Raw genomic sequence first — 16040 nt, 5'->3', positions numbered from 1 at the left:
CCAATTATGGGACTGCTGTGCGTCTGGTTCCATTACTCGTGCGGTGCTGGGTTAGGGTAGCGGCACGGTCCGCGTCCCGGTAGCAGACCCGGAGGTTGGGGACCTGTGATTTAATTGTAACAGCCAACACGTCAGAACTTGACAGATTGGTACACCCAAAACGTCACGTTTTGACGCAGGCGGGTCTTTAACCATTCGTCAATATGTGATGACTTGGGAAGGAGCATTTGTTGGTATATTCGAGTGCTGGAAGCTCCACGCTAACGCTAGCTGACCGGCGACTTGATGTCATCAAGTGGAGGTGACGTCCAATTACGGAGACAATATTTCTTCATGACTTTCCGTTTGGAGGGCTAAATTAGGAAGAAGGGAAGAACTGTGATTGAGCCGTAGTTTCATGTTCTGTTAGGACAGAAAATCAAGAGAAGAAAGTTGTTTTGATGGCAGCAAATGAAACGTTTTAATAATGTGTTTAAAAGCGGCTCCCTTCAGAAGTCTCTTAGTTTAGATGAATTTCACACTAAAACGCCTGAAGCCTTCAAAATAAATCAGAGCTTTGAATGTGTCAGAGTGTATGCAGCTCATCCAGCAGTTGGTAGAAGTGTTGTATTGGTTTGTGCGTCACTGATTCACTAATCATCACAAAATAACAGTTTCAGCTACAAATGAGGAAACTCGACCATCTGACCAGAACCTGCAGAACTGGACCAGGTTTTCGACTTACTTGGACCAAACCGATTTACTTCTGGTTTCTGTCGTGATTCTCCTCAGAACAAACATGTTCAGAATGATTTCAACTTCAACCACTGAAAGCTTCAGGTTTGATTCGGAGCTTTAGTGGTTTGTTCAAAGGAGTTAAAAAACTCTCGATTCTCAACGATCTCAATGAAAACCAGAAAACGTTATTTTATTTAACAGATGTAGAAGCTCTGGTTCGAAACAATTAAGGTTGAATTTTTTAGATATATTTAGTTTGTAGCTCAAACTCTGAAGCTGCTGTTCCTGAACATGTCAGGATGTACTTTTAAAGTTGGAATGTAGTTAAATGTAGCAACAAACTTTACACCAACCAGGAAGTTGCTAACAGTTTTATTAATCAGCACCAGAAACAGACTTTTAATAAAAAAGCTTTGATGAAAACCTGAGAAAAACCTTCCTCTGTTGCACTGAAAACAGTTTTTCAGCCGTGTTTAACTCTGCGTCTGTGTTGATTAAAAACACACATTTCAGTGCAAATGAGAAGCAAACATTTTTCAAGCTGCTTGCTGCGTCTCTCCGGGCCAAACGCTGCGGCTCGGATCATTCCTCAAACTGCCATTCCGGCGCCAGCGCTCACGGCGCTGTCACGTTAAACAAAACCGTGCAATGATGCAACGCAGCCAGAGTTGCTTATGTCAATGCGATATTTATCACCTTTGATCAAGAAGAAATTAGTGTGAAGATAAGGTCGTAGATCACGGCGGGGGAGATTGTCAGAGGGAGTTCGGGAAACGCGCCGGTCGATAGCCGGCGTCCTGCGTGGTGGTGGGTGGACGGCGCTGCGGCTGCAGGACCGCGGCGCTTCGCTGAAGCTGATGGGCTCTGACATCCTTTAACGCGGTGGAGGAACGCCGACTCCTTAACATTCCCGAGCTGACCTGTGTTTTCATAACCCTCTGAAGCTTCTGCTTCAGTTCTCCTTCATTTGTTTGTGCAAATGGACGGCAGCGCGGCGACACCTGAGCCGCTGCGGCGTTCAGAGCTGTGATTACAGCAGCTAAAGTTCTGAGCGCTTTGCATTGGTGCTCCACACAGAATATCAGGTCACAAAATGCAAACGAGTCTCAGCAGGAACAGAAGGTGAAACGTCTCAGGACTTCAGCCGCCAAACAAACCCACTTCAGTCTTATTACAGTCAGAACCTCCGTCTGTCCGAGGAGAAGAAGCTCCCGCCCGTCTGTCAGCTGATGAACTGCAATCCGATCCAGCCAATCAGATGCTCCTAATTACCTAATGAAGAGGGACATGCGGTGATTTGTCGCCATGGTGACCTCGTTAGGTTAAGTGGGGAAAATCGACAGGAAGTTATCTCGTCTTTCTCTGCGTTTATCATCTCAGTTTAGTTTTAAATCTCACCGATTTACAGAATTATTTTTCACTTGAACTAAACAAGCTTTTAAAATCTTATAGTTTTATTTCTGCTAAACCAAACGTTCAGAAAACATATTCTCTGAAAGGACGACATCCACAGAGAACATCCTGAGGATGTTGAGAATTCACTTTGGAAAAGTAAAACGTAGAACAATAATCCAGTTTGTTCTAAATATTCATCATAATTCTGTTTTTGCTGCAGATGTTTTAAGTCTTTAGTGGAGGGTTCAAATCCCGTCTGTGAAGCTTTCAGAAGCTCACAGGTTATTTAAAGACACTGATGTGATCCGGACCTGAAGCTGTAGTTTTTATTTTGCGCCTCACTCTTGACCCAGTCCGAAGATCCTGTCAGAACCAGCAGCTGAAGAACAAGGAAGAACCTGAGGTTCCGAATCATTCGTACAGCACCTCAGGCCTCTGCTGTTTACCGGCTGATGATGAAGGTGAAGGTGAGGAGATGCAGGAATGCGATGCCCTGTCACCCCCCCCCCCCTTCGATTGACCGTGTTGCACCTTATAAATCAGCCGGGATAACCTGCAAGTCTCCTAATGAAGGCTCATCTGTAAAGAGGCTAAATGGTCCTGACAAAAGTCCTAATGAGGAAATCAATAATTGGGTGGTTGTTGCTCTGCTTATACTAATACGCCGCTTCCACGCCGCTCCGATTCCCGCCGGAACACGCTCATTCTTTACCGCGTCAGCAACTTCTGGAGGATTTCCTTCTTTTCTCCTCCAGAAGAATGATGAGATTCTGTCACAGAAAGATCACAAACAAACCAGACGGGGCTCAGATTCGGTTTTGTCGTTCCTCTCCGTCGTGTTTCAGCTGCTTCCTTTGGGGGGCGCCACAGAGAATCATCTGTGATTCACTTGAATGATTTGGGTTTCCGTCAGAGGGCCTTCCTGACGGGCTCTGCATCTACCAGACTTGGGACAAGAGCTCTGGATTCTGCCCTCTTGTGGTAACATTTGGAATTGTTTTTATTTTTTGAATAGATCAAAACTTTACTGTCAGTCTTTTTATTTTTATACAGAAAACAATTCAGAAATCTGCTCAAATTGTTGAAAGGAAACAAGTTTGTTTTTTTTTCTGCACAGGAAATTTGTTTCCTGTGCAGAAAAAAAGAATTTACATAGAAGCGAACAGAAAAAAATCAATTAATATCAATGTTTCTTCATTCTGTCCCCTTTACATTTCTTTTGTTTCCTTCATGTTTGAGCTCACAACTCAAGGTTGTATCGTATGTTTTTCCTTGAAATTAATTATTACCTCAGATATTGCAATTTACACTGGCTAGATGGCCCCAAATTTACCTACATTAGCCAAAAACAGCTAGCATAATGCAAAGATGTTAGCTTAACTCCAATTTAGGCACAAAAAACTGGAAACAAGTCTAAATTAGCCAAAAACAGCTAGCATGTTGTTAAAATAAGAGCTAAATGCCAAATTAACCAACAACCTCGGGGGTTCCTGAACAGTTTAAACTTAAGTTTAAAGTTTTGGTGTCTCTAGCTGAAAGGAAATGTGGAAGTTCACAAGTTTCAAAGTGCACAAAGTTTTAGAAGGATTTGAACCACTTCTCATTCATTTCCTGTGGGGCATACATGCTGTGAAGCATTCAAACAATAATTTAATGTTTCACCAAATGAAATTCTTTAGGGCCTTTGAAGACGTTTTTAAGGAGATGCTCATTTCTTGGAGGCTGTAAAACGGAGGTTCCTGATGAATCCGGCATCCACACAGACACCTCTAGGTCCTACCATGTGACCCCTCCGGTTCCACCAATCACAGAGACGCCTCAGAGTTTTTCTTTGTCCTGACTCGTCAACTGTTCCCTATTTAGTTTAGATTCCACTTCCTTCAGGGTCTGACTCGTTCAGGAGAGACTTCACTGCTCTGTTTGGATCACAGGTCTGCTGATGAACACACATCCAGACGTTTCACTGGTATACATTCAAAGCAGCCCCCATCATCATACTACCACCACCATGCTGACTGGTGAGTCCAGATGTTCCTCTTGTTGGTCAGCAGCATCTTTCTCCTTGGATCCATGTTTGTCTGAAAGGATCATGACCTCTGACCTGAACGGTTTCCAGTCTGTCCTTATGGGGTTCTCTGACTCATTTCAGGGTCAGTAACTACCGAGCCTGCAGGTCCTGCAATGACCAGCCAAAAACAACCCGTTTCCAAACTTTAAAGACATTGTCTTATGATCCGTTGTTTTCTCTGCAGATTACATACAAGATGAGCTACAAGTGGGTGTGTGTTCGTTGTAGTCTGGAGGCGGAGCATCCAGCACTGAGTCTTCCTAAATGGGGCGGTTCACATCATGCTGATGTCAGCACAATACCACCTACTCGTTGTCGTGGGTATGGGAGGGGCCGCAGGTTTTTAGATGCATGAATGGATCAAAATACCACTTTGAGGTTCTTTATAGAGAGGAATGAACAGTAGAAGTCTTTGGTTTGACTTGGTCTGAATTTGATCTCATGACCTTCTAGTCTCAGGAGGGACACTCCACCACAAGGCCACTGTTCAGGTTTCGTCTGACAGTCTTCTGACCCGATTTAGTCTCCTGGAACTGACCGAACCTTTCAGTTGACGTTTCTGATCGGACCATTTTTACGTTTTCCAAAGTGACAGAAGCGTTTTTTTCCGTCTGCATGAACTCAAACTGTCCCGTGTTCGATTCCGTCGTGATGCTGGAATGGGACGTGGTGCGCCGGTTTCCAGACAGATGGCGGTTCACCCCTACCAGGTCATTGATCATCAGCACTGGAGCACTGGGGGTGGTGGGGGGACCCCAATCCTCAGTTAATTGCTGGGGCAGGTGCATTACCCTCTTCTTAAGGAAACCACTGCACCCCCCCTGCAGGCTGCTCCCCCAGACGCCTCCTCCAGTGTCTTTAGATTCATCATCACGCCTGGATCAGTGATGGATGAGACGCATTATGCATTCTGTAGATTAATGAGCGTTTCCTCCCAGCAGAAGTTTCTTTGTAAGTGGGAATCAAACCGTTCTCTCAGCGTTTAAGGGTCTGGATGTGAAGAAAACTCTCCTGTTTGCTTTCTTCTCGGCCTCTTTGCAGCTGCTGGTGTTTTGTTTGTTTTCCAGAACCAAGAATAAGCTGTGGTACTTTGAGTTCGGCACCTCGGAAACCTTCTCAGCCACATGCAAGAAGCTCCACGACTTTCTGGAGGTTGAGGTAAACCCGAACCATCGAAGGCTTTCAGACTGTCTTTTTTCTCTGCTTTCTTTAGAAAAGTGATCAGGAGTGCGACTGCTCTTTTTCCTCCTCCGGGTTTGTGTTCCATAAAAAGCTCATGCTTATGTTGGCTTCACGTTCTGACAATGTGTTGAAGTGTGAAGGCTATCAGAGCTCCTCGCCGCCCGCTTTCATAGTTCCTCCGCTCGGCGGCGGGGTAATTAGCCCTTCGTGACCCTGCTGTGTGTGATATTGAGTGATAATGAAGCCGGTGGCCGTGAGATTTATCTTCCACCTTCATGAAATCTCCATCAGTCAGAGCTCTGCGACCCCGACGGTCATGAGGAGGAACAGAGAGGTCCCGCTCTTTAAACTGTTGCTGCTGTTATCAGGAAATATCATCCAGAAGTGACAAAAAACAGAAGAATACTGCAAATGCAGCAAAAATGATGAATCTTTGGGTCAAAGACTGATGCATCAAAACTGAATTTATTTTGACTTAGAGGGGGCAGCAAATCAATCAATCCTTAAATGTATTTACTTTTAAGAGTAATCCTTAAGTATCAACTAAACAAGTAGCATTACCTGCAATAATGCTAGTACAAGTGTCAAAGTCAAGGCCCGGGGGCCGGATCCGGCCCTCCGGGTCATTCTATTTTGTTGTTATTAACGGCCCGATGTTATCTTGAGCTCATTTCTAACTTGTATCATTTTGACAAAATATATTCTTATGGAGAGTAAAATATTGAAAGTTATTTAAGGAAGCTTGCTCACTATATGGACATTTTCCAAAAACCTTTATTGTGTTGCTTAAATATGAGCTTTACTACACATTAGCCCCAAAAACCTTAGTAAGATGCCAAATTAGCCAAAAAAAGCTAGCACATTGCTAAAATACTAGCTAAACTTCAAAATAGCTTAATCAGTAAAAGCCAAATGAGTCAAAAATGTTAGCCTATTGCTAAAATATTAGCAAATCTTATAATTGGCCTAAAAAGACTTCAGTAGATGGCAAATTAGCCAAATAAATTAGCTCAATATTTCAAAAAACTATAAAGTTTATGAGTACCAAAAATACAAGCAGTAATGTCCTAAACAAAATGAACGTTTTGATGCTAAGATCACGGAAATCACTGAAAGTGTGTTTGAGTTTTTACCAACCAAAAATCGTTCAGAAGGGAGCAGGAGGACCACTGTGAATGATCACTGAGCTTACACACTATGAATTTTTAACTGAACAACTTCTATTAAGTTTCAGTTACTTGTTAAAGAGTTTATTTATTAATTAAACAATTTTTATAAAAAAAAAAACAAAAAAAAAACATTTGATCAAATCATTTTGATCAAAATTAAACTGAGAAATGATGGTAACAGATCACCGTTGTTTCATATTTTGTTGGATTGAAATCACGTTTTTTTCCAGACTCTGAAAAAAGTTTTGACTTATTTTTGACTGAAACTTCAACCATATTTTTGCATAAACGTAGTAATTTTTAGACTCTAAGAGAGAAAGAATTTGATGGTGAAAGAGTGACGTTGCTGCTCCTGATCATTTTAGTCCGTTTTGACTCACACTTCCTCCCTTTCTTCTCAAGTGTGACGGTGTCATTCTGGACCTCAGCAGCATCTCCCTTGAAGGAATTGCCATCCTCAACATACCCAGCATGCACGGCGGCTCCAACCTTTGGGGCGAGAGCAAGAAGAGGAGGGGGCACCGCAAAGGCGGAAAGAAGAGCCAAGACAAGCGGACGCCGGTGCTCGACCCCAAAGAGCTCATGTTCGCCGTTCAAGGTACGCGGCCGCCGATTACAGCGGACCTTCTGAGGTCAACGTGACACACAAACTCCAATGGTAGTTTCTCACAGTTCAAACCACAAGTATGACGACACTGTCTTTGTTATTTTCTACCATGTTTATGAATAGAAATCCATCCTTGAAGTGCAGCCTGAGAGGGTCAACGTTCAAACTCTGAATATGAGCTGAGACGAGAAATGCTAGTTGGTACTTCCTAGGCGACAATAAGCTCTAAAATCCAGTGAGAGTCCTCAGACGAGACCTTCATGCTGCAGCCTTACTGGGTCTCCCTGTGCTTTAAAAATACAGAGTTGAGTCAGGAAGGACATGAACTTTCTGCCAAACCACCTGTGAGAATCAGTAAAAGCGGATTCTCTGTGGCAACCCCTAACGGGATAACATGAAAGGTGAACAACAACAGTTTGCACTATAGTAGGTGATGGCAGAGTTATTAAAAACAGAGTTTTGTCACAAACGTTGCTGACCCCTGGTTCAGGGAACAGCTTTTCCCACTCTCTAAGCAGAATCTAGAGGTACCGGCGCCGGATTAGAGCATCGCGGTTGGACATCTGTAAACATCATGGAGTCTAAATATCAGACACCCTATGGAAACAGATGTCTGTACATGAAGATATGCACCCAGTTCTCATGTTCTTAAGAGTTCTCATGAAAGAAGACGATCCTTCCCGACCTTGTGTTCTGTAGGTAATAAATGATTCTGTCCTTGCTCCGATCAGATGCACTAAAGTTTTAGCCAAACTTTCCAGAAGCACATGAATATTTTACTGACGACAAGGTGAATCACGACCAGCAGGTTTTGTTTGCAAAGAGGACGAACCGTGATGTCACAGCGTGGAACTGTCACTCGGGTATTAATGGCTTGTTTAGGCTCCGCTGGACAGACTGGGTTAATAGGAGCAGACTGAGCAGGCCGTCGGGCTTACCCCTGAATCCATTTACGTCAAAAGGAAGCCCATCAAGAGGAATGTGTGAATGAACAATCTGAATGAGTCAGCTTCTCTGTGCTACAAAGGAGAATGGATTTAACCAATAAAGAAGCAGCAACTGTCTTAGATCCTTTGGTACTTTTATGAGGCGGACTGGAATTTCAAGCCTAAAGTCTTCGTTAGGACTGTCGTAAACGGGTGGATATGGGCCGTCTGTGGGTGAAAAAGCTGTACGAGGTACCAGGTCATGAAATATCAAGGTGGTAGACCACTCAGTGAACCTCATAGAGAGAAAATGTTTGTGCACATTTTTTCTGTGGCTTATGAACACTTCTACAACATGTAGGTGAGATGCAGGCGGTCACAGCTTACTAACGACTAGAGTGTGGCTTAAGAACACTGTATGAAAGCATCACCTCTACATCAGAAATTCCATTATCGTTACGAAAACTTCACGATACACTTATGACACACATGACGTTCTTTGAGGTGGTCGTTTGAGCCTCAACCGACCTGCAAGACACACCTGCACTCCCCTTAAGATGCAGCCGCTCCTCTATGACCCCGGGCTCACACAGCCGGCGTTACAGCTCTGTGGAAGCGCTCCAGCTATGACAGATGACTCTTATTGGGCTCAGGATGGCCACAGGCGAAAATTTGAACCGAACAGATTAGCAGAGGCCAGACCGCAGAGGTTTAATGTCTGCAGTGGGATTTCCTCTCACACTTCCGTAAAGTAAGCCATAACACTAGCCGTGGGAGCTGGGGTAACGCTCTACGGATCAGAACGATCCAAGACAGGGTCAACATCTGTACAGGTCCATGTGACTATGGGTGTATTCATACTCGACAGATTTTGTCCGCTTTAAGTCAAAAGTTCGTTTCACCAATAATCCGGAACAAAGTTTCAGTCTGAATACCAAATCAATTTTTTGAGATGGTCTCGTTTCATTTCCAATCGGACTGAACTTCGGTTAGCTCTGAGTTTCCTCAGTCTGAATAGACTCTTTGCTCAGAGTGGAACAACTGAACCAAAACGGCCAATCATGAGCGTACAAATGTGGAGCAGCGATGCAACAGCAGCTCATGGAAATGTGGTGGGATGAATGCAGGCTCATTAGAACATCTTTTAATGTGATACACATTGCTTCTCACACTGTTTTCCCTACAGTTTATCTGTCATAATCAGTCATTAGCGTACCTCGTAGCCGTAGCATCCTCAGAAACCGCCTTGCAGCACCGTACCAGAGCAGCAGTAAAGGGTGTTGAAGCTGACGTTGATTCAGACGTTCAGAATTGGTCAGAGAAATATAAAGTCAGTGAACTATCCTGGCAATGATTTGCAAATGCTGCCCAATGACTGAATAGATCTTTAGTCACATGGTTTTGTTTAGGAGATCTGGTCTGGAAAACGATACAGACCAGACGTAAGGTTCAGGACTCGATCCAGAACAAATCATTTTCCCAGTCTGAATACACCCTAAAGGTTTGATGAAACATCGCCTTCAACACTTCAAATGATTCTTAACCAACAAAGGAAATGCAGGAACAGAAATGTGTAGCAACAGGCTAAAATGATGATCGTACCATTACGACTAATGTAAAGTCAGTTCTAAAAGCTTCTGTGAGTCCGTCTCTAGTAAACCACTAATCCTGTTGGAGCTGCAGAATGAAGTTTGTTTCTTCAAACTGATGTGCAGCTCACATCCAGCATGTCTCAGTGAACCTGGGCGTGTGGGGGTGCAGCGGTGATCCCTGATGAGGCTTCAGGGGTCAGAACATGACGAGCAGAGCAGCAGATCTCTGTGAAAACGGTTCAGGATTTTTCTTTTACAGTTTTGACAGAAGGAGCAGCTTCCTTTGTTTGAGTCCTTTACCTGCATCTCAGATTTGTTTTTCCCATCAGCCTCCGTGAGGATTTGGTTGTTGGACGAGTCGTTTCAGGGATGAAGGTTGATCAGTTCAGTCTAAGCTCCATTAGTCCTCCACCAAAAATCAATCCTCGGTGTTCAGGACTGCAGGAGAACCTGGGAAGGCTCTTAGTGGAGAACACGTCCTCTCCCCTCGCTGGCCTTTATTGACATGTGGGGGGGTCATAAACGTGAAAATGGACGTCCTTGTAGAAGCAGCCCTCAAGGTCCAATTTGTGAACAGGTAAACACAGGAGCACTTTCACCCTTGGGGGTGCCGCTGAGCGTCATGATTCAATCTGTTTGAGGGAGTTTGTGTGTGCGAGGGGGGGGACGGTGACCTTTCGGGAGCTGTTAAATCGTCCCGCTGGTGACACCAGGAGACAAGCCCCTCAGGTGGAAGGGAATGGCTGCAGAGTGAATTATTTAGAACGGGACTGAGGTTTGGTGAGAGCTGGGGGGGTCACATGTGGGCGGATGGGTTGATGCCAAGGACTGTTCCCGCGTGACAAACCCCATGAAGTTTCTGTTGGATGGTCGGCCTCTGCGCCCCCCTCCTCCAGCTTTGCTCTCAGCTGATTGGCTGGGGCCCCGCCCCACGCTGTCACTGTCTGTTCGCACCCCCCAGCTCTCAGCCCGTCGCTCCACATGTGTCACTGCAGCCGCGGCCGACAGATCCGTGTTTGTCGGTGACAAAGACTCGGTTTTCCTGCAGGAACTTCTCAAAGTTCATGTTAGCTTTTAGCGCTAACAGACAAAAACGACCAAAACCATCATCAGAAGAAACATCTGGTTTCAGGATGTTTACATTAGTGATGTCCTAATGAGTCTTGATCTGAACAAATTTAACAGATTCTCCTGTTGTTATTTTATTAACCTTTTATCCTTTAACTCTTGAACACAGACGTTCTGTAAAGTAGCTTCAACCATTAAGTCAGAATTGGTGATAATTTATGGAGCTATTTTAGGGCCAAAATTATTGGAAACCCAAATAAAACATTTTGAAAAAAAAATGTCAAATGTCAAACTTTTTGCTATTCTAAATTAAACTTAATTATTTTCAGCTTCAATTTTTTAGGTTTCAAAACAAAAAATTTATATTTCAAAACTTTTTTTTGGTTTCAAATTTTCTTTTTTTGTTGTTTCTGAATCAGAAAATTTCAGTTTCAAAACTTTTGGCCTTGTTGTGCCGCGGTGGGGCGGGGCTAATACAATAAGATGGCGCTTTGAACAGGCAGGAACGGCGTTTTGGACGCCATAAAACTTTGCTTTTTACACCCGTCTTGGGACAACGTCAGACTCTGATAGTTCAGACTAAACAGAAATTTTCTGACCGTAATTATCACAGTTCTCAGAGTCAGTCAATGCATCAGGACTGAAGTTACAACCCTCCTCAATTTTGATTGGTCCTTCATGTTAGCCCCGCCACAACAAGGGTAAAAGATTTGAAACAGAAAAAAAAGTTTTGAAACTGAAATTTAGAATTTTGAAACCTAAAAAACAGAATATTTGAAGCTGAAAACAATGAAGTTTATTTTAGAAAGCAGAAAGTTTTTTTTGGCAAACAAATGTTTTTTTTCTATTTGTTTTATTTGGGATTCAAATATTTATGGCCGTAATTTGGCTCCATATTAATTAGTCATGTGAGAAGTTTGGTGACTGCAGCCATGGATGGATACAGCAGACAAACACAGTTAACCCTTCCGCTCTCCTAGGCTTGTTTACATTAAAAGTGGGGTCATCTGGACCCCACAAGACAGAGCGCTGAACTTTTTTATTTTAATGATTGTCGATCTTTACTGGTGTCCAATGACAGACATGAAGTCTTGTCCACCTTTGTCATGGAAGGGCTAACACCTCAATAAGGGTGGGGTCATCTGGACCCCATGAGGGTTACACGGACACACAAGATGGAGTTCATACCATACTATTGATCCCCAGGGAAATTGCAGGATCTTTTGGATCTTATGTGATTCAGATCTACATTAAAAATGATTTTAATCTTTTATGTAGCATAAATATGATGATGAGTACTCATGACTAACTTATATCATTGTGAACATTTATTAAATTTTGTTGTTTTTGAGATGTTATTAATTTTTTCATAACTTACGTCAGTGAGTGGAACTTCAGACTCAGTTTTTAAATAGAAAAAAAGCTCTCACACATTTTACTTTGAAAACTGGAAGCTTCACTGACATTTTATTTTGAAGAAGTGTTTACTTCCAGTGACGGCAGCACTGTGCATTCGGCTTTGTTTTAGTTTATAAACTTAAAATCAAACATCATTCTATATTTTTGGCAATAAATACATCGTTCCAGAATAATATTGCACTACTACCCACTACTACACGAGTCGGCGATCTTGGTCGTTGCAGATACTCTTACTTGAATTTTTGGGAGCAGAGTATCCAAGTACTTGGATACTCGTACAGCCCTAGTCATTAAAAAAAAAATAAATAAATAATAATGATAAAGAATGCTAATGTTAGGGGAGCAAGGTAAGCTAGCAGAAGAGAATGTAAACAGAGATAACGGGAAATGAGGGCAGGCTTACTCCACGGCAGTAGTACCGCCTACAACTCAGAGGTGAATTTCTAAATCCTGCTGCTCTGCAGAAACTATGTCCTGTTTTTTGTTCTTTTATTTTGTGTAAAAATGTCATCTAAATTAAAAGACTATGGCTTTGAAAACAGATCCAAAGGTAATCAGAGACTTTTTTTTTTTTAAAACTTGTTCTGTTCAATTGGAGACTTTAAGACTCAACACAGAGACGAGAACTTGAGACCAGACACTTGGTGTGAGATTGTGTTTGTCTACCTGCATCTCTGCAGGTGAAGAACTTTGTTTTTAGGAGTCATAAATGTTTACTCTGTTCTGAAGCTTAATGTTATTTACATCTAAAGAGCGTCTAAAACCCGGACAGGAATGTGTGTTTTAACAGACTGAACTGTGGATCCGTTCCCACAGCGGCGCTCCGAGCTAAACAGACTCTTTGTGGGAATTCCTGTCCAGGTCGTCATACATGTCAGCACAGGTGTGTGTTTGTGTGCTCACATCAGTGTGAGAAGGTACAGAGGGAGCTTTAAAGTCCAGAGTCAGGAGGTCAACCTGCTGTGGACCCCGTCAACACCCCCCGCCCTCCACTGTGACCCTGGAAAGCTCCCACTCACAGCCAGCGCTCAGATCGGCTCCGACGCATGTCCATCACCATGGTGACAGCTAGACGGCACAGCAGCAGCCCACAGGAAACCGCGGCCGCTCCCGTAAACACGACAGCCACGAGACGGCGAGCTCTCAGCCTAAAAAAGGCTCTTAGTTTCAATTAGGGCTGGAACACTCCCAGCAGAGCGGCAGCAGCTCGTCGATGGAGAGTCGGAGGCAGAGCGGCCGCTGCAGCAGATGGGCTCTGCGGGACGCGGGGCTTCCAGCAGCGCCAGAATCAATGCTCATAACGGAAAAACACAGGAGAAAATAATAATTACACCATCATAAGATTGCTCCGCATTGCCGGTGCAATCTAATTAATTGATGCTTTGTTTGTGGCTTTCTTTTTTCTGAGAAAATCAAACATCTCTGAGTCTGAGGAGTCTCAGTTCTACACCTGTTTGACACTTTTCTCTTTTATGAGTTTGTAAACATCTGAAGTTTCCCGGTTGTAGATTTGTCTGACCAGCTCCTGGAGGTGGTGGGGCTGGAAGGAGCCATGGAGATGGGTCAGATCTACACGGGTCTGAAGAGCGCAGGAAGACGCCTCGCCCAGTGCTCCTCGGTGACCATCAGGTCTGTACGCCGCTGCTCCACAAGCTTCCTCTTTTATCCACTAACATCCATCTCTGTTTCAGGACGAGTAAATCTCTTCCCATGCAGATTGACGGAGAGCCTTGGATGCAGACTCCCTGCACGGTAAGTCCTGAGATGCTTTGGATTCTTAACCCAGAAACGCCAGAGCTGTCGCAGGTGAAACAAAAAGACTCACGCTTCGGTTATCACTCTGATCATGAGGCCGTTGCCAGGGAATCGCTGCGGAATGCCACGCCAGCTGATGACATCATCCAAGAGTGGAATTTGACGCCCATAGTACATTAACCTGAACGTATTGATTAGAAGACACGGGGGCGGAGCTAACTCGATCCAGAAAATGTCAGTTTCTACGTCTCAAAAACTAGGGCTGTCAGTAACAGTTATTTTAGTGGTCGATCAGTCGCTGATTATTTTTTTGATTAGTCAATGATCATTGTCTTCGTAAGGTGATGTGCAGTTTTTTTTCCAAAAGGTGACATCGTTGAGACTATTGAGGTTCTCGTCATGTACGGTACTGCTAATGTATGATACGTTCACAGAAATTTAAATTTTACGTGTATAGTTCCTGAATTTCATCTTATTAAAGATAAAAAGTTTAAGGTCCAAAGTAAGCTAAATGTTAACATAAAAAAGACATAAGTGGCTTTCTTTCTGCTGGATGCATTAAATTAAAATGATCTGTAATAATTATCCATCATTTATACTTTAATTTAGAACCAAAAGTGATAAAAACACAAAGATTTAGCCAGGAAGAAATAGTTTATCACTTTAAAGAAGTATCTTTTTTTTTAGGTCAACTTTCTGGTAAACTTCAGTGAACAAAACCTAAACTACGTGACAATTTGGGAAGATGTAGGCTTTATTTTTATTACTAAAGTACTGAAATTGGCACCATTTAGGAACCAAAACCAAAGAACCGCTTTGGCACAGCTGCATAAAACCCAATCAGTGCCCAATCCTAGTTCCACGCCGCTGGACTGCTTTTAGCGCTCAATCTAATCAAGAGAACCTGGTTGATTTTTAAAATAAAAGATTTCGAATTTAAAAAAAACATGTATAATTTATTAGTTCTTCCGCGGCCCGGTGGCAAGGGGTCCACGGACCGGTACCAGTCCGCGGCCTGGCTCTAAAGCATATCTGTGTGAAGCTCGTATGAAAAGCCGCTTTTCTCCGCTACAGAATCAGCTGATTCACGGTGATGACGCAATCACTTCACTGCGGGAGGCTGCTTTTCTATCAGAATCCGCTGGAGTTACATCAACTGTTGAAGAGTTACCATAACCTAAACGATGTGAACAGAATCCAAAGCTCTGGTGTTAAAACTAATTTGTTCTTTTGAACTTCTGTCAGTGAGCAGAACTTCAGTTTCATTTTTTGAACATAAAAAAAGCTCTGGCTAGTTTTACTTTGGAAATGGGAAGCTTCACGACACTAGACAGTAGTGCTGCGCATTCGTCCTATTTGTATTTTATAAACTTAAAATCCAACATTATTCTGCATTTTAAATAAAATAAAAACACACTTTTCCCCGAATTATTTTACTATTACACTCAACTATTCTGATAAAATCGCGATCTTGGACGATGATAGAAAACATTACACCCATTCTCTAATACTAAAATATGAGTAAAGACTTCCTCGATGAAGATGTTGAGGACGGTGAGGAAGACGCTGTGACCGCGGGATACTTCCATGAAATGTACGTTTTTAATCTGTGTTCTTCTTCTATGGTTGAGGAACTGCTATACCGCCTACAGAACTTCCTGTTGTGCTTTGGGATAAAAATGACTTTGATGCCAGTGGTTGTTATTAGGGCTGGATTAATAAAATCAACTTGAATCAATTTAAGTTTATTAGATCAATAATCGATTCATAAAAAATATAAACCGCTTTAGCAAAAAAAGCTTAATTCCACTAGCTTGATGCTAACGTTTAATGGAATTTCCTATAGGATGGCTAATGCTAACACTCGGTCAACCTAAACATACATTCTGACTAAATGAACATCTTTATATGAATTTTACAAAATCTTTTAAGGAAATATTTTTAAAGAAACCATTACAGTCTAAAATTGTTTTTTTCCTCATTCTTTCTTCTTCTGGAATAAGGTGTCATTCTATAGCATGATCACCACCTAGTGGTCAAACTGAAACGTCCTGCAGGAGAAGCAGAACAATGTTTAAATGTTAATGATCTGAACATTTTAGTTAGAACTTCTCCTTTAGAGAATCCATGTAACTCTGTATG

The 16040-nt window shown here is 42.8% G+C and overlaps 1 protein-coding gene and 1 long non-coding RNA gene across 6 annotated transcripts in view; one reads left to right on the top strand and one right to left on the bottom strand.

The window, feature by feature from the left end:
- dgkb (diacylglycerol kinase, beta) overlaps nucleotides 1-16040 on the top strand; it is a 94782-nt gene that overhangs the window by 74641 nt on the left and 4101 nt on the right. For all 5 annotated transcript variants that reach the window (XM_024258528.2, XM_024258530.1, XM_024258527.2 and 2 more), the window contains 4 exons: nucleotides 5248-5338; nucleotides 6934-7129; nucleotides 13652-13772; nucleotides 13835-13895. In XM_024258528.2, coding sequence (XP_024114296.1) covers nucleotides 5248-5338; nucleotides 6934-7129; nucleotides 13652-13772; nucleotides 13835-13895 — 469 coding nt within the window. The remainder of the gene's footprint in view (nucleotides 1-5247; nucleotides 5339-6933; nucleotides 7130-13651; nucleotides 13773-13834; nucleotides 13896-16040) is intronic.
- LOC112136673 lies at nucleotides 9190-11022 on the bottom strand. The gene is made up of 2 exons (XR_002917395.2): nucleotides 9957-11022; nucleotides 9190-9882 (listed from the first exon to the last, which is right to left on the bottom strand). It is a non-coding gene; the product is annotated as an uncharacterized LOC112136673 (long non-coding RNA).

The sequence above is a fragment of the Oryzias melastigma genome, linkage group LG16, assembly GCF_002922805.2.
Source record: "Oryzias melastigma strain HK-1 linkage group LG16, ASM292280v2, whole genome shotgun sequence".
NCBI classification, from domain to species: domain Eukaryota; kingdom Metazoa; phylum Chordata; class Actinopteri; order Beloniformes; family Adrianichthyidae; genus Oryzias; species Oryzias melastigma.
This window is presented reverse-complemented; position numbering and strand designations above follow the sequence as displayed.